The 18,690-nt window shown below is 42.4% G+C and overlaps 1 protein-coding gene across 1 annotated transcript in view; it reads left to right on the top strand.

Moving 5' to 3' along the window:
- The first annotated feature begins 3,243 nt into the window (after positions 1-3,243).
- Positions 3,244-18,690, top strand: part of LSG1 (large 60S subunit nuclear export GTPase 1) — a 33,504-nt gene continuing 18,057 nt past the window's right edge. The window contains exons 1-7 of the mRNA XM_080806829.1: positions 3,244-3,397; positions 4,908-5,034; positions 10,223-10,343; positions 10,513-10,599; positions 11,102-11,188; positions 15,553-15,613; positions 17,368-17,544. Coding sequence (XP_080662955.1) covers positions 3,299-3,397; positions 4,908-5,034; positions 10,223-10,343; positions 10,513-10,599; positions 11,102-11,188; positions 15,553-15,613; positions 17,368-17,544 — 759 coding nt within the window. The 5' untranslated portion in view covers positions 3,244-3,298. The remainder of the gene's footprint in view (positions 3,398-4,907; positions 5,035-10,222; positions 10,344-10,512; positions 10,600-11,101; positions 11,189-15,552; positions 15,614-17,367; positions 17,545-18,690) is intronic.

Raw genomic sequence — 18,690 nt, 5'->3', positions numbered from 1 at the left:
CCCCATGTTGTGTTCCATGCTTAGCAGTCTGCTTGTCCCTCTCCCTCTGCTCCTCTCCTGCTCTCACTCTCTTAAATAAATAAATATATATATATATAATCTTGAAAAAGGAAACTACAAGAGTTTGGGAAAAATTCAAAGGTTCTAATATAATATATATAGGCTCTTGTAGCCTTTATGACCAAAGCAAAAGGTATTTTACACTTTTCATTGCACACAGAATGACTTGCACCAGCAGGGAATCAATGTTTGATTGAAGCGATTTAAGTTAGTCACTTACAAGAACCACAATTAAGGGCTGCTAAGAATCCACCCACTATTTACAGGGATAAATTGAGAATGGCAGATGATCGAAGGGAGTTTTCCTTACTGACTGAGTGACTGCAGAGACTGCCAGACTTCCATTTTCACAACCCTCAGCCTCACACAAACAGCTTTACTGTCCCGATGGAATGAGGTGCTGTAGAGAATGGGTGAGAGGGAGGAGCAGGGCTGCAAGCTTGCCTTGGAACAAGGTTTCTGCCACTGACCTGTTTTTGGCCAAGGGGTGAAAAGAAAAAACGGAAACCCACCCACTCTCCTTTCTCCCTCCCCAGACAGATGTGGGGCCCAGGGAGGCACAGCAGTGTGGAGATGGTGAGCAGAAAGCCACTCCAAAATTTGTTCCGGGGTGTGGGTGTCAGGGTTTGCAACTACATTTGTTTAGCCGAGGTAAATCAGGGATTATGCAACACCATCAATGAGGAACACTCACTCTCTGTTTCTATTTGGAAGCTGGATATGAATCAATATCAACGCAACCTCCTCCAGAGGTCAGCTGTGCAGAGAATCTCAGCTTCAACAGAAGAGCTCAGCTATGTGGGGAATCAGGAGGATCTGACCAGTTTTCCAACATGGACCTGGTGGATGAGCATTTCCACTGTCGTGTCAAAGTGATGAGAGGAGTTTGGCTGGGTTGTGTTGTTCCCCAAAGTGTGTGGGTAGAATGGCTTCTAAGGTGGGAGCAGGAACCTGGGCTGATTCATCTTTGCAACACCTCCCACTTGGTCTGTAGCCAGCACCATGCTCTACCCTCACCACCACTATCATCACTCCCGACTCAATGTCACTTTCCTCTCAATTTGGATCCCATAATCTTATCTCATCAGGACCCTCAATCGCCTTCCTCCTTCTTCTTAATGAACTAGTCTCATAATCCCACATGTGGATTTTTACCTGCATCATCCAGTTGTTCTGGAAAGAAACTGTACAGCTGTGAAAATTGGTACCCCATGAACTACTAGACAATGATCTTTCAGCATTATCTCATTTGCTATTTCTGCAGGACAGGGATTATTCTTACCCCAATAAACAAATAAGAAAACTGAGGCTCAGATAGTTCTTTTTCAGTGACAGAATTTGAGAAATGTCTTGAGGGAAATATTAGAATTATTTTTGTCTTACTTGTCAGCTAAGAAAAGTTGTTGCTATTGTGATCTTACAATGTCAGTGTGTTTGACTCTCTGCTAGTCTCAATTAAATTTTCACTTTATTTGGTTAAGATTTTTCGGAGCCTGTGGATAATGACAATAGAACCCCAAAGTGCTTGCTCTCTCTAAATCTCTGGAGATGACAAAATCTGGAAAAGGAAACGAGGGTGCAATCCCAAGTTCCTGACTGAGCTCTAGGAATGAGATGGCAGGCTTCTTTCTATCACCTACTGTTGATAGTAGAATGTAAAACCCATGTAATCTTACTTTATGAGTTAAGCTTTATTTTTAACGACTCAGCTTCAAGAGAATTCCAGGAACTGTCAACTTACTCTCTTCCATGGATCCTTCCCATATCTTACCATGGAGATTATGCAGTATTAAAGATACACCATTTCTATGTTAGGAAATGGGAGGGAAACACATTCTGATTCATTCCTTCACTGATCTGCGGTCACTGACTTCCGGAAGCTTTGCCAACTACTACATTGCTTTTCAGCAACCCCTTGGCTGTTTCCCGAAGTTCACTCCAGCTCAGTTAAGAGTTAGCTCATGGTGGGCTGGGCAGGGAATCCAGAGATGGTGGGTGATAATGGTCCCAGCTGGTCATGCCCCTAATTCGCTGTGATTGGCCTTTTAGCCAGTCCAGTGCCTTCCACTCCGAAGGGAGTGGACTCCTCTTGCTACCCAAACCGTGGCCCTTGGGCCAGACCGTTAGCGTCGGCGTCACCCGGGAACTTGTTAGAAGTGCAGATCTGCATTTTGACGCCATTCCACGGAGGATTCACAGGCATGACCAAGTCGGAGAAGCACTGGGTTCTGAAACGCACGCTAACAACCCTCATGCTTCCCTTTTCCCAGCAACATACGAGATAGCTGATGAGATCTGGGGTTTGACACCTGACGCCGTACATATTCCATCTATGACGTGAGCAAGCTTCTTCCTCTCTGAACGCGGTAACACTGCGGTGGTTCTCACGATGTTAAGCAAGACGCGCAGTACCCACACAACCCTCACCCAGCCTTCTATCTGCCCGTCGCTGGGCCATTAACGATGGAGTGAGCCCCAAAAGCCCAGGTCCCAGAGCGAGCCGGCTCACTGTTTTCACTTTAATAATGGGAAATGTTAGTGCAATTCTAAGTGGAGTTGTTGTTGTTGTTGTTGTTTAAATAAAGCATTTAAGTCATCCGGTTGGCTTTCCTTGCAACCTTGCCAAGCTCTGGAAACATTCCTGACGCTTCCTTTCTGAGCTCCCATCCAGGCCGGGTCTTTTCTCCCCAGTTCCCAGCTAGGAAAGACTAAGTAAACAAAAACTATTTAGATTCTGGGCTTGACGGCTTTGGGACCACACCTTGAGGCGCAGGCGGAAACCAGCGCCAGCCTGCGACGCCACTTGGCGCGGCAGAAATGTCCTTCACCCGTGTCTCCGCCCTTTGGTGACAAAAGCAGCTGGGAGGCGGGGCTAAGACCCGGAATACGCTCGGCCATGTTTTTCAGGTCTCCTAGTTCCTCACCGGACGTTAAAGATCGACGCACGAATCTGGAAGGTACCATTATTTTGATTCAATCGTTCTATCCAAATTTGAGATATTCGTAGACATAGCTATAGAAATTAAGTTCCTTGGACATCTTCATATTTATATTCTGTAGCAGTGGCAATGAGAGGTATACGAAAGGTAGCTTGGAGTAAGTCATTCCGCCTTCTTTTCAACTCGGGCTTCCGCTATTTGGGCTCGCTTATACGTCACTTCCGGGGACCGAGCTCTTGAATACCGGAAAACGCGCGTGCGGTGTCGGGAGCGTTCGTGCCAGTGCTGTCTGTGCTGCCATGGGGCGTCGCAGAGCGGCAGGTCCCGAGACCCTCGGCCGGGCCCTTATCCGCCAGAAGACTCAGCAAAGCCGTAACCACCGTCACAGCGACTTCTGGGTAAGACAGAGCTTATCGTGTTTCTTGGCCTTTCTTTCTAGCTGTTAGAGTTTGAATGCTGCGAAGCCGCGGGGTCAAAAGTCACGGGAAAATTTTGTAGGGAAAATGACGCCTAAGTAGGGCTTGGAGAGAGGAGTATGTTTAAGTTCCTCTCGGGCGGATAAGCAGGCCCCCTTTCCATTGAGGCACAGGGCACAGAGGTAGAGGCGGGAAAGGAGGGCTAGTGTGGTGATGAGGCTGTTGGGAGAGCTTGAAGCGTTTTGAATGTAGGGAGCGTTTGAAAGTTTCGGAGCAGAAAAAACATAAAAGCTACTTCTTTTGGTATTGTTCAAAGAATGACTCCTCCAGGAGCGGCTGGTTACCACCAGAAATAAAAAATAACTCAAATGCTTGCTGCATCCTTTTTATTCCCTAACGGTTTCGGTGCATGATGAACATTGCATCTCCAAACTGTGGTGAGCTGGCCCAATACTTCCCTGGACCTACGGATGAACACAGTTTCAGGATCCTTGAAAATTGGATGAAGTAGTTTGACGCTTGTTTTTCTGACATACCCCCTGGATATTTGAGATTCACTGTGCTAACTGTGTGTGCGCCACTGTAATACCATCTGATTTCCAGCCATCTTGTACGCAGAGTAAAGACATACAGGGCTCTTCCATAGTTTTCAGGTCCAAGTTACTCTAGACATTAGATTACTGATCATTTTTAGTTGATTTTGAGGGAACTTGTTACAGTATAACCGTTAGGAAGTGGTAGGAAGATTGAATATGAATTCTTAAAAATTGGATTCTGATCCTTACTCTGATTTTTTTTTGCTGACCTGTGGCCTTGAACCCACCACCTACTCTTTTAACCTTGGGGTTTTTTATTTATTTGTACCTGTAATGAGCATGTAGCTAGAATAGTGTTTATCAAACTCTGGATTGCACCTGGGAATCAGTTAAGTAGGTACCAACTAGTGGTTTTTTAACCCAAAAGGATAGAACTCAAAATATCAGAGTGTATTACATGCGATAAGGTAACTTTGTTTCAGCATTCTTTTTTATTTCCATATTCTACTGCTTGGTACAGAATTGTATCATTGTGTGTATCACAGCATTTGAATCACTGTGTAATCTCTATTTTTTACTGTGGGTCTCCATCAAAAATTTTCAGTTATGTCTGCCAGGATCAGAGAGTCTGGATTCAAATTTTCTCTCTACCATTTATTAGCAGCCCCTATAGGCAAATTATTTTTATCTATTTGAAACTGTTTCCTTGTCACCAAAATAGAGGTACAGTAAAATTTATTTCAAAAGGTTTGAAAATTAAATGAAATAATGAATGGAAAGTGCCTGTCGCATTTAAATGTTTACACCACTTAAATGTTAACTGGTATTAGCTTTGGCTCTAAAGGGGCTGACACCACCCTCACGACCACAGAACAGTTCCTTGGGAGGTTAGAGTTTATTCAGGTGTCAGAAGCAGAAGAGAACAGCTGTATTATTACTCTGTGTTTTATTCATAGTTGCACACAAGTGAGCTCAATGATGGCTACGATTGGGGTCGTCTTAATCTTCAGTCAGTGACTGAACAGAGCTCCCTGGATGATTTCCTTGCAACTGCGGAACTTGCAGGAACAGAGTTTGTAGCTGGTAAGTTGTTTATTCCCAAGTACCTAAGACACTGGTCATTCTTCCAGCTTTGCTGACTAGATGCAAATTTGTTTACTTGGAAGTGTTTTGTGGACCCTACTAAACTCATAAATGGGTAGTCTTTAACCCAAAGGGAGATATCCCAGAAGAGTGTAGGAAGGTCTGTCTAATCAAGTAGAATCAAGCTGTGAGGTTCAGAATGTGCCTCAGTTTTAAAATTAAGCTCTAAAAAACCTTCTGATTATACATTGTATCGAGTTCAAGAAACTCAGTCTTTGTAGGAAAAAGACCAGTCAGCATTGTGGCGGGCAGTACCAGAATTTTCCAGAAAATGTTTTCTGATACCATTGTTAGAAGCCAACTCCCTGGGCCTGCTGCTGTTATGCAGGCAGTTTGAATTGTATTTTAAAGCACTTGTTGACACACTATAGTGAATTTTCCATGCATGTAATTTGTTTTAATCACTGCTCTCCCATGTTTTTCTGTATGTGTTTTCTGAGCACTTAGAAAAGTACCTGGCACAGGTAGCATTATAAACTATTTCTGTTGCTCTTTTGTTGTAAACTTTATTGTGCTGTTCGGTGAATTCATTCATTTATTTAAATGCTCTTATTGGGCTCCAGCTGCTCTCAGGAATTGTACTGGCTACTGAGAGTACAGTGTTGAATAAGATAACTTTGTTTCTGCAGAATTTTGTTTTAGGGGCTATGAAAGAAGTCTGTAGCAAACAATGGGATCATAAAAGATGTAGTTAGTATTCATTCTGTCTGAAGGACAACTAGGGCCACGCAAGGAAAGCTTTACACTGGGGGCTGAGTCTCAAAGGATGAGTAGGTGTTAAGACAGGTGAGGTGACACAGGACGAGATACCCAGGTAGGTGGAGGACTCAAGCTAGTATGTGAGCAGTAGCTTACCTTGTTCACAAAATGGTTGTAAGTTGGCCTTGCAGGTACTTGAAGTACACAGGCACAGGATGCGATGAGCAAACACTAGGGGGTGGGCAAGGGCTAGAGCCTGAGAGAATAAGGGCTTTAAAGGAATCTTTTGAGAGGTTTAAGCAGGTGTCAAATATGATTTTAGATTTCATTGTTTTGAAAGATCACTGATGGATTTTGAGGAGGAATGACCAGTTACATTAATCCAGCAAGAGAAGCAGGCCAGACTGAAATAGTAGTAATGAAAGAATGGCACAAAGAATCAGAACAAGATTAATAGGGAGATGGACTAAGCCAGATGTTGTAGAAAGGCAAGGAGTAAGTGCAGAAGAGTGAGTAGTGGTAGAGCCAGCATTGGAGGAGAGAGAAAAGGGCATAGAAAGAGAGGAAGGTGAGGAAGTAGAGTTCGTGAGCACGTTGTATTCTTTTGAGATAGTTGACTATGGCAGGGAGAAGTGCGTGTGTGCATGCGAGCTTATCTGTGTAATCAAGGTTAATACCAGCAGGTGGGTAGGTTATGGGGTAAGAGCCAGCAGAGAGGGAGAGGTTGAAAATACAACATTTGGCTTCGCAGTATCAAAAATTTAAAGTGTATATTTTATGACCTGGTGTCTCCACAATATCTACACTAGATCAGTGGTTCTCAGGTGTTAGTATCAGAATTACCTGGAAAGCAGATTCCTGGGCTCCTTCTCTGGAGATTCAATAGGTGTAGGTTGAGCCTGAGAATTTGCATTTCTGAAAAGTTCCCAGATAATGCTGTATTTAAACAGTGAATACTTGGAAACAACCTAAGTGTTCAATAGGTGGGAAAATGGATAAACAGTGGCATAGACATACTATGGAATACTATGTGGCAAGTAAGAGGAATGAGGTAAATTTGTGGATACTAAAATGAAGGATGTCCATGTCCTGTTACCATATGAAAAGACCAAGTTGTGGAGTAGTACACGTAGTATGATACCATTTGCATTAAGAAAATAATCTGACTGGGTCACCTAGGTGGCTCAGTCAGTTAAGCATCTGACTCTTGATTTTGGCTCAGGTCATGATCTCAGGGTCTTGTGATCAAGCCCCACGTCAGGTCCTGCATTGGGGTGTCTGCTCAAGATTCTCTCCCCCCTCCTCCAAAAAAAAGGAAAAGGAAATAATCTGACCAATCTGTATATCTATGTGTATATTAGGAAAAAACTTAAGAGCCCTACTCATTTAATCAGTAATCTCCAGGGAGAGAACTGAGATTGCAGGGGTGGGCAGAAGAAGGTTGGGGGTGGGTCAAAGAGAATGTTTGCTTTTATGGCTGAATTTTTTTAAAAGGAGAATTTATGGGGGCGCCTGGGTGGCTCAGTGGGTTAAGCCTCTGCCTTCGGCTTGAGTCATGATCTCAGGGTCCTGGGATCGAGTCCCGCATCAGGCTCTCTGCTTGGCAGGGAGCCTGCTTCCTCCTGTCTCTGTGCCTGTCTCTCTGCCTACTTGTGATCTCTCTCTGTCAAATAAATAAACAAAATCTTAAAAAAAAAAAAAAAGAGTTTATGTATTATGTAGTTAAAAAAATTTTAATTTTTAGAAACATGAGGGGAAATAGAGATTAATGAGGAAATGGAACAAAGTCTGAATCTGGAAGGAGATGGGAATAGAATGAGGTCAAAAGGAAGCTGAAGGTTGGTGCACGCATTAAGAAATGTGTAGATGAGAAGGTGAAATGGTGAGTATCTAATAGTTTCAATTTTTCTATTAAGGTAGAAGATTATCTTCCGAAAGGAATGTAGTTAGAGTTCAGGGAATGGAATAACCAAGAATATAGAGAGATTGTCTTCCTTCTAGGTCAAGTCCTAGGACTTAACTAATGTTGAGCCCATAACGTTTGTAGTGACACTGAATTGTCATATAATTAATATATATTTTTTGTCTCTTTGGAATCTCTGTAATGATAAGAATGTCCTTTTGTATGCTAGTAAGATAGTTGGTGCTTGAGGAATCTCAGGATAGCTTCAGGATGAGAGTTGGTCTCTAGACAGACCTAGTTGGTAGTTAGAGGATTGGAATTTTTCGGCACTACCAGGTTAATGACGAAGGACTGATGATTTAATCAATCATGCCTACACAGTGAAACCTTCATAAACCTTTCAAAAATCCATTAAAACCTCATTGTTTCATACCTTCTCATCCTTTCCCTTAGTAATGCAGAGGTGATCGAATTCTGTTTCAGTTTTCTACAGTCTGAAGATCCTACTGGACATACAGAGACAGGGGTTCTTAATCTGGAAACTACATATTTCACTTGTCTGTGTGAACCCTGCAGACTGTATGCCAAATTTGTGTGTATGTGTGCGTGCGCATGTGAGAGAGAGAAAATGCATGTTTTTGGATGGGTCAGTGGTTTTTAAATAAATTTTTATAGGGCCCCTGGCCTAACCAAGGAGGGCAGAATAATAAGAAATGCTAAATGTTCTTTGGGAACTCTACTTTTAAAAGATGACACAGGTAGTACTCTTTATTTTCAGCAAATAAGTAAGTGTGATGTTGTGCTGTTTTGTCTTCACCCCTGGTTCCCATAACTGGAGCTTCTAAAACCCTTGTTTGTAACTTCCTGAGTTGGGGGTGAGAGGAGTGTCTTTTGTTATTCATTATAATCCCTTTACAGCCATTCCTGAGTTTATGTTAATGGGGTGACTTGTGGACCCTAGGTAGCTTCTGCAGGGGGCTGATTGCAAACGGAACCAACCCTGTTATTAGAGGATTGGAGTTCTGAGGACCTCAGTAGAGGTGCTAGAATTTAGCTCACCACCAGTAACCAGTGATTGAATCAGTTGTGCCTGTGCAATAAAGCCTCCATAAAAGCCCGTTCAGAGATTTGGCATCTGAAGTGCAACAGTTTTAGGGGACTGAGCCTTTAAACCTGTGGAGGCTCATACAACTCTTGATAGTGTCAGAATATAATGGAATTGTAGGACATCCAGTTGTTGTCTGGAGAGGTGGAGAGGTGGAGAGCTGGTTCCTGGTGTGGGAAAAGACACATTTGGTGTCAGGAGTATTCTGAGTAAAGAGTTAAGAGCCAAATGGCTGCATTATCGTGCTACTTGCTGCAGTCCTCAGAGCAATGCTGCTGAAATGAGAACAAGAATGGATAGTTGGCTTTATCTGAGGATTGGGAGATGAGACAGTGGGTGCAGTGGGGTAAGGAACTTTGATGTTTAGTTGGAGACTGGTTGTACCGTATGGTTTTGGCCAGATAGGAAAAGAAATGAATCCGTGAGCCGGACGAGGGACTAGGAGAAAAGGAAAGACTCAAGGGGCTAGAGGCATGTAGAGATTAGACAAAGCAGAATGGGAACATCAGCTGGGAGATCACCCTTGGAAGGAGGAATTCTGTGAAAGAATTACCAGATACGGGCTTGAGGGGTGTGTTTTTTGACTCTTGGTTAAGGATGCATGAATGAAAATAGTGGTTGGGTGGACTGTACTGGAGGTTACTGGATTGTGCAGATGGAGCTCCTAGATGGTGTTGATGGTCTGACAAGGGTAGCAGATTGTAATCTGCTTAAAGATCAGGAGAAACATTGCTGAAGATGTTCTGTTATCTTTGAATAGGACCTTCCCTTAGCAATTAGGTAAGAATCTTAACTGGCTTCTCTCAGTGAGTCACCTGCCCATGGAGACTAGGTAGCTGTGTGTGAAATAGAGACCCAGAGCCCTAGAGCTGAGGTCTCTGTAGTTTGTACATGGACATGGCTTTTTTAATTATTATTATTCCTTTGAATTGTTACATAGTAGTAATTGTGAATTGGGCATTCATCGTAAAATATCCTACATAAATGATGGCTGTGTGATAGTTCACCAGTTTTAACTGGAGTGAGTCTCCTTGCTGAATCTTTACTTCCCCACCCCCTCCCATTGGGTGATAATTATTCCCCATAAGTAAAATGAGATGGGTTGTACTGAATCTTTGCAATCCCTTCCCATTCTTACTGTTTCTGTTTCCTTGAAATGCATTCAGCATATGGAGTTTTATAAAATGAGTATTTGAAAAAATGATTGGCCTTTTGAAAGCTTTAGTAAAGATTTTTCTCTTTCATTCCTTTTTTGGTAGATAATTTCACTTGGAAATTATTTATCCAAGGCTGGAGGCATCTACATCAAGAAAGCTCAAATTCTGTTTTAGATGCTATATTTTTTCATTTTAAGGTAATGACTAGTATCCACTCAATAGATTCCACTTCAGTTACAATACTTTCTTTTCTTCTCCAAACAGAGAAGCTTAATATCAAGTTTGTGCATCCTGAGGCTAGAACTGGACTCCTGTCTTTTGAGGAGAGCCAGAGAATTAAGAAACTCCAAGAAGAAAACAAGCAGTTCTTGAGTGTGCCACGGAGGTGAGTTGAGCAGAAATGTAGGACATTACAAGGCATCCTGAGTATAAAATTTTTCATTTGATGTTCTCTCATTTCCTGTTTCCTTTTATCACTGCCATTATTAAATCCAAATCCCCTGTTTTATTTTGGTAATTCACATGGAATTTTTTTTTCTCTGTGATTGTTTCAGACCAAAGTGGGACAAAAACACTAGTCCAGAAGAACTCAAACAGGCAGAGAAAGATAACTTTCTAGAATGGAGACGTCAACTTGTCCGGTAAGTGTTGGAATATATAAAGATTGGTCTTGAAATTCTGAGCCCAGCATTTTGGTGTGTTTGCGTTGGTCTTTGCATTTTGAAGGCCTGATTCTTTTAAAAAGGAAATGGTAGATTTCTTCTTTCAAGTGCAAATTCTGTGTGTGACCAGCATTACTGGGTACATGTGCATGTTTGCACAAAGATGATAAATTGATTACTTCACTCCATTCCTGGCCTTCGCTCCCTCATACTCTTCTTTAGCCATTAGTCACCCTGGAGTTGATCACTGCTCTCTTAAGCATTCTTCCAGAAGGAGGTGTGTGGGAGAAATGTCATTTTGAATGTCTAGGGCTTAAATAAATTAAGTATAAAATTTCAAGATTGATTTTCATTTGGCTCAGCAGAAATTAATAACAGTTTGATAGTTAATATTTGCAATGCAGGGAATTTGAGTGTTTCGACTATTTGAAACCTTTGATTATAATCTGGCAAAGATAAAAACTTTTCATTCTAAAGCCAGGCTAGAAGAGGAACAAAAATTGCTGTTGACTCCATTTGAAAGAAATTTGGACTTTTGGCGCCAGCTCTGGAGGGTGATTGAGAGAAGGTAAGTTACCATTTTCCTTTTGTGTAACTAAGACATTAATGATATTAGATTAGATTCAGATGTTGGTAAATGCTCATAGACCCCGGGAGCCAGGGTGCTCAGGGATTAAGCTGTGCAAATGGCTATTGAGAATTATTATAAAAACTGAAAGTGTAATGCTATATTTCTTTCAAGTATAGATTTTTTTAAATTAGGTAAACATGTTGATAAGCGTGTGAGAATGGTAAATGTTTTCTGTAAGATGAGTTCTGAAGTACCTACAGTTATTTCAACAGATGTCTGTTGATTCCTATTGGAAATATGGGTGTAAAAGGGGTAGATGTCTGCTTGCGAAGAGAAAATATGTTGTGTGGGGGGGGATCGGGGCATAGGAATGAAGTGCAGTCTTTGTACTCAGGTGATCAGTACATGGTAAATCCAGAGTGTGATTCCTGCTGTGTTACAGATAGAAAGGCAGTGGGCCGAGTTATAACAGAGGAAGGAGCACCTGGTAAGGATTGTGGGACTCAATGAGTGATTTGTTTTAATTGGAATTAGTAGTGATGATCACACAACTTTGCAAATATACTAAACACTACTGAATTGTAAACTTTTATTTTTTTTTAAAGATTTTATTTACTTATTTTACAGAGATCATAAGTAGGTAGAGAGGCAGGCAGAGAGAGAGGGGGTGGGAAAAGCAGGCTACCTGCTGAGCAGAGAGCCCCATGTGGGGCTCAGTCCCAGGACCCTGGGATCATGACCTGAGCCGAAGACAAAGGCTTTAACCCACTGAGCCACTCAGGCACCCCTGAATCGTAAACTTTTAAAAGGGTTAATTTTGGGGCACCTGGCCCAAATCTCTCTGTCTGCCTCTCTGACTACTTGTGATCTCTCTCTGTCAAATAAATAAATGAAATCTTAAAAATAAAAATAGAAAGGTTAATTTTATGATGTATGGATTATATCTCAGTTTGTTTTTTTGTTTTTGTTTTTGTTTTTTAAGTCACTTGCATACCTTCCCCATCCTGCTCCTGCAGGGGCAGAGAGAAGGCTGTTGGGCTGGAATATAGGGAGGTCAGGGTAACAAGGCAAATCTCTAAAGAGTCTAGAAAGTAGAAGCTTGATGCTGATTCCCAGACTCTGTGCAGGCCCCTTTGATTCAGTTAGGCTTGAATGAAGCTAGGGAAGACCCACTGATCTCCTGGGGAACTTCTGTGGAGCACAGTGGAGCTCTTCTTCAGGACCTCTTGAGCAGTTAAAGATGTGTACTGCTGCTTCCAAAGAAAAATGGTAAACAAGGTTTAACATATGGAAAACTGGCCTTGGAATGCCCCCATCTGCATATTTAACAGTATTGTTTTCTTTTTCTGTTTGTTTTTTTGATTTTAGGTTTTCTCCTACTTCCTACATTGTCTGACTTTACTCCCTATTCCTTTTTTTTAATTTATTCTGGTTTCTGACTTTTATGTAAGAGGCCTTCCTCAGGCATCAAGTGACTTTTTTTAAGATGTTTGTTTATTTATTTGGGGGGTAGAGAGAGAGAGCACAAGCGGTCGGGGAGGGGGGCGGGGGGGAGGGTAGGGAAGGGGGAGAGGGAGAAGCAGGCTCCCCACTGAACAGGGAGCCCAACACAGGGCTTGATCCCAGGACCTTGGGATCATGCGTGACCTGAGCTGAAGACAGATGTTTAATTGACTGAGCCACCCAGGCACCCCAGTGTGATTATATTTAGGAATGAAGCATTCTTAGGGCACCTAGGGGGGCTCAGTAAGTTAAGCGTCTGCTTCAGGCTCAGGTCATAATCTCAGGGTTCTGGGATCGAGTTCTGCATCGGGCTCCTTGCTCAGCAGGGATCCTGCTTCTCCTTCTGCTTGGCGCTCCCCCGCTTGTGCTCTCTCTGACAAATAAATAAAATCTTTTTTAAAAAAAGAAGCAGCAGCAGCATTATAAACGTGATTGACAAGACCACCTGTTTGGTTGGAATTTGCTGACCGTGGACTTCACTGTACAGGACCAAGTAGGGGTCAATTTTATTTTGTTGGAATACCCCTAAGATGTTAGGATTTGTAGGGGTTTTCCCTAGAGCCAGTCAGTTTCTTAAAGAGAATGGTCTCCTGCCAAGAACATGGCTAAAGGTGGTGGGTGGTAGGATGCAAAGAAGTTGTGCATTTTCACTATTTGGTACGTAGACTTGTTTAATCCCCTCTTCTTCATTATGGCACCTTTTTCCCACCTTCTGTGCTTGAGGTCTCAAGTCTTCAGCCTCTCAGGTTCATTTTCTCCATAATAAACCCTAGCCTTCTCCCATTGGGATAGGAGAATGAGGAGGTGTAGTTGCCTGCCTCGATGGCACAGGGGAGCAAACCTAAGAGCTCCTCATTCAGATTGATTACAGTTCTACACTTCACCCTTGCCTAAAGACCTTGCATCTGACACTTCTCATCTGCTCCCTCAGGGCTGGGGAGTATGAACAGGCTTGCTTCTTGACTGGGCTACCATATCTCAATTGCTGCTGTTCTTTCTCTTTGTCCTAATAAGCTTCAGAGTTTACTTTCATTCTTAGAGGTTTTGAGAGGGACGCGTATGTGTTCATTCTTTCACATTTGACAGAATGGCCCTTTACCCATGTTTTATGTCCCTAAATAAGCACCTGGTTTCCTCAGAGGGCGCCTGTACTTGTTGAAACTCCTCACTTCAGTTATTTTACAGTGTTAACCTGCTCGGTTACTTTCATTATGAGGCATTTCTCTTTTTATAAAAGAGCATGTTTGTAACTTGCAGTATATAGTTTTTATCACATGGAAGTGGTTCTGATTGACATAGAAATATTATTAAAGTGACTATTGCCACATTTTTTAACAGTTAATATTTATTAATGTGTTTGGTACAACAGATGTCTCCTGTTTGGTAATAGGCTAGCTAAGCCATCTGCCTCTTTAATTTCAAGCGTAGTTATTGGAAAAGATTTGATGTATATATACCCTGTCACTGAAATGCAGGAAGCTGCTGGGGCGCTGAGGGCAGAACTCCGTATTCAGGAAGATAAGGCACTATTGTACTGCGGAAGCCTTTCCTGGTACACGGTCAGCACTTTGCTCTGCAGCCTCAGGCAGCACACGAAGCAAGCGGTCTGAAGTTTGTCTTCTCTTCCTGGTGTCTGCTTGTTTGTGGGTAGACCTGATGTTGGTGGACCTTGCAGTTTTAGTTTATTAGGCTTTGTCCATGTTTTGCAGTCATTGTTGCATTTACTGTTAAATCCTCACAGTTTGAAAGTGGTAGGTAATACCTTAAGGAAGAAATACTGGGACCCACTTAATTAGAGAACTTAACAATTTGTCATTAATTAGCAAGTCTGTGAGTTCTTGGAATCACAATATTATGCTGGAAATTTATTCTGAAAGAAAATGCACTTGGATTGTTAAAGCCCTGCCTTAAATGGTAAGTTTGATTTAATACATTTCCTCCGTGTCCAGCCTAGTTGCATAAACATTACCTCAGAGCAGGCTAACCAGACTCGGCTTTTTAGGAGACCACTGTGAGCATGCCTGCAGCTTATTTCCTTCTGGTGGCAGCTGGCCACTAGAGCATCTCTCCTAGCCATGGAGGCAGAATGAAAGGAGGATCCTCCCAGAGAAGTGGGAGATTTATTCTCAAAGCGCTCTGCTGCTCTAGTCCCCTCTGCATTTGTGAGGGCTCTGAGGATCTTACTGTCGGCTATAGAAAGTTTTCTTATTGCTGCATCTTCTGTGTGATGCAGAAGTAGGACTCCTTGGTCCTGCTTCAGTGTGCCATCTTAAGTTGATATTTTCCCCTGTTGTATTTTAGCCATTTAAATGCCTCGTTGTTGAAACTGGTGGATGATGAGTTGCTAGATTTGTTTTTTTCTCTTCAGCCCTGGGCTTAACTAAGATACAGGCTTTGATAGTGGCAGCTGTCAGCAAGTGATTTATTCGTTTTCTTTTGAGGCCTGAACACCAGTGTAGATTAGATACTGAGTACACAGTAGACCTCCCCTTGGACTGAAGTATTTGGGATACTCTTGCCTCACCAGAAGAGTTTACTAGAAGATACAGTTGAAGCTTTAGACCCAAACATCAGAGGCTCTCTAGGACATGGAACAGCAAGAGAATGTTATGATTACAAGCATGTCCTCTGGTCCAGACTGACTTCCCATTCCAGCTCCATCACTTAGCCGCTGGTGACCTTAGACAAGTGACTTCACTGTCCTATGCCTCAGTTTCCTCATAGATAAACCGGGGGTAATTGTACCTTAAAATGTTAAATGTGTCAAATGCTTAATGTACGGAAACTGTTTGCTATTGTTACCATATGGTCAGTGTTGCATCTCACAGTGATTAGAGTATCTCCCCTTTCTTTTTCAGTGATATCGTGGTCCAGATAGTAGATGCTCGAAACCCACTCCTGTTTAGATGTGAGGATTTGGTAAGTGAAGTGTGACAATTCAGATGTGAAGTTCTTGGAGCCGCAGCGGGAGGACAGCATCACTGGTAGCAGTCCCTGCCGGCAAGCATTCAATTCTGTCCTCTAGCTGTGTTTAAGGAGGTTTCCTCTCCTCCCAGGGGCAGGTGCATGCGTACTGCTGCTTTTTAGACAGGTGTCTTCCTTCAGAAACTAGTATTACCATCTGCAGGAAGGACAAACACATGACTTTTCTAGCTTTTAGTTTAGAAGCCAGTTTGTTAATAGACATTTGCCAGTGTTTCTCATTTTTTAAGAGACATCAGTTGAACTGGCATTGTACTTATTAGTCACAGCTTACCCATACTATTAAGTTCTCTCTCTTCACACCTTAGTTATTACCTCTTGTGATATTTTACAAGCAAACTAAGTTTGTAAAACACCAGCAGGAGTAACAGTTAAGGAGTGAAGTCTACATGAAATGAAATACAGGTTTTAAATTAATAAAACACTGTACACATGTGAAGTATTCCTTTTATTGTTTGAATCCATAATAGTAATAGTCCAGAATATTTTTTTAAAGATTTTATTTATGGGACGCCTGCGTAGCTCAGTAGGTTGAGCATCTGCCTTCGACTCAGGTCATGATCCCAGGGTCCTGGGATCAAGCCCCACACGGGGCTTCTTTCTCAGCAAGGAGCCTGCTTCTCCTTCTACCTGCTGCTCCTCCTCCTTGTGTGCTGTCTCTCTCTTTGACAAATAGACAAAATTAAAAAAAAAAAAAGATTTTACATATTTATTTGATAGTGCACAAGCTGCAAGGAACAGCAGGCAGAGGGAGAGGGGGAAGCAGGCTCCCCGCTGAGCAGGGAGCCCAGTGTAGGGCTCAGTCTCAGGACCCCAAGATCATGACCCTAGCTGAAGGCAGATGCTCAAACAGCTGAGTCACCCAGGCACCCTGCTGCAGAATATTTTTAAATTCACTGGTGAGGGACAAAAATCAGAATGCTAAAACTCTTATGAAGTCTGCTTTTATACCTTGTTTCCTAATGAAGAGCTGTGGTTGGGAATTAATTTCAGTTACTGGGTCTTGTTTTTCTTTAAGACTTCAAAAAGTAATTTTTACATGAAAAGATGAGATTATATTGGCTGTCATCACTTGGCTGAAAAATAGTCCCTGCTGGCTGGGAAATGTCCTAATTTTGCATTTCTTAAACTTTTGTATAAAAGAAACAACTCAGCACTATTAAAGAAAGGAGCTGGGGGCGCCTGGGTGGTTCAGTGGGTTAAAGCCTCTGCCTTCAGCTCAGGTCACGATCCCGGGGTCCTGGGATCGAGTCCTGCATCGGGCTCTCTGCTCAGCAGGGAGCCTGCTTCCTCCTCTCTCTCTCTCTGTGCCTGCCTCTCTGCCTACTTGTGATCTCTGTCTGTCAAATGAATAAATAAAATCTTTAAAAAAAATAAGAAAAAAAAAAGAGAGAGGAGCTACATTATTTAAAGAAAAAGAATCTATTATACTTCAACAGGGTAGGAGAGCATTTCCTTTTACCCTTTCCAGTTGCTAATGTTGAGGGTATTTTTAGGTATATATTATCTAACTTTCAGAGCTTGTTGAGAGTGGTCAGTAGAAAAGTACCAGGATGGAAAATCTTTAAATTAGGATCGACTTAAAACTGAGGGCAGTAAAAACTTTTAGTACTATATGGGGGCTTTCAGTATAATTAGCCCAATTTTCACTTGTTTGAAGAGGCTTTTCTAAATACCTTTGTCTTGCCTAGGAATGTTATGTGAAGGAAATGGATGATAATAAGGAAAACGTCATTCTGATAAATAAGGCCGATTTGTTGACTGCTGAGCAGCGGAGTGCCTGGGCCACATACTTTGAACAAGAAAATGTGAAGATTATCTTCTGGTCAGCTTTGGCCGAAGCCATTCAGCTAATTGGTGACTCTGAGGTAACCCTGGGAGACTTTTTGAGGTTGCGTTTCTGGGAAGAAGATTTCAGTTTCTGGTTAGTAAGCTTTGTTTTCTCTTATTGAAGATTAATGGGAATCCAAATGCTCTGATAGTAGGGTGACGTATAGAAAAATGAGCCACAAGGTTACTTTCCCTGGTTGTCAAATAATCTGACATCTCTGGGGCTGTATGGTACACACTGATACTAGCTATAATTTTTATTTTTTTAGATTTTTTTTAATACTTATTTATTTGACAGAGATCACAAGTAGATAGGCAGGCAGAGAGAGAGAGAGAGAGAGGAGGAAGCAGGCTTCCTGCTGAGCAGAGAGCCTGATGCGGGGCTTGATCCCAGGTCCTGGGATCTTGACCCAAGCCGAAGGCAGAGGCTTTACCCACTGAGCCACCCAGTTGCCCCTGTTTTTTTAGATTTTTGACAGGAAATTGTATAGGAAGTCTAATAATGATTTTGTAATTGTTTTTAATAGGAGGCGGTACAACCGAAGCATTTACCTCTACTTCTCACAACTTGATTAGAATCTCTTTTGATATTGTTTTCAAAACAAACAAATGAAGTAATCCTAAAGATATACCATGTTATCTTATTTTTTTTCTTTTAAGATTTTATTTATTTTTTAAGACAGACAGAGAGCACAAGCAGGGGGAGGGGCAGAAGGAGAGGGAAAAGGAGAAGCAGACTTCCTGCTGAGCAGGGAGCCCCATGCGATGTGGGGCTCCATCCCAGGCCCCTGGCATCATGACCTGAGCCAAAGGCAGATGCTTAACTGAGCTGCCCAGGCACCCTATACCATGTTTTGTTTTGTTTAAGATTTTATTATTTATTTGACAGGCAGAGAGGCAGGAAAGGGGCAGGGGGAAGCAGGCTCCCTGTTGAGCAGAGAGCCCCCGGTGCCAGTCTTGATCCCAGGACCCCAGCATCATGACCTGAGCTGAAGGCAGAGGCCTTAACCCACTGAGCCACCCAGGTGCCCCAATATACAATGTTATTTTTTAACCTAAATTTTACAGAAAGAGTTTGGAGTTTTTTGTTTTTGTTTAAGTAATTTCTGCACGCAGTGTGGGGCTTGAGCTCACAACCCCAAGATCAAGAGTCACATGTGCCACCAACTGAGCCAGCCAGGCAC

This window comes from Martes martes, assembly GCF_963455335.1.
Source record: "Martes martes genome assembly, chromosome: 1".
Lineage (NCBI taxonomy): Eukaryota > Metazoa > Chordata > Mammalia > Carnivora > Mustelidae > Martes > Martes martes.
Note: the sequence above shows the minus strand (reverse complement) of the source record. Positions and strands in the feature narration are given on the sequence as shown.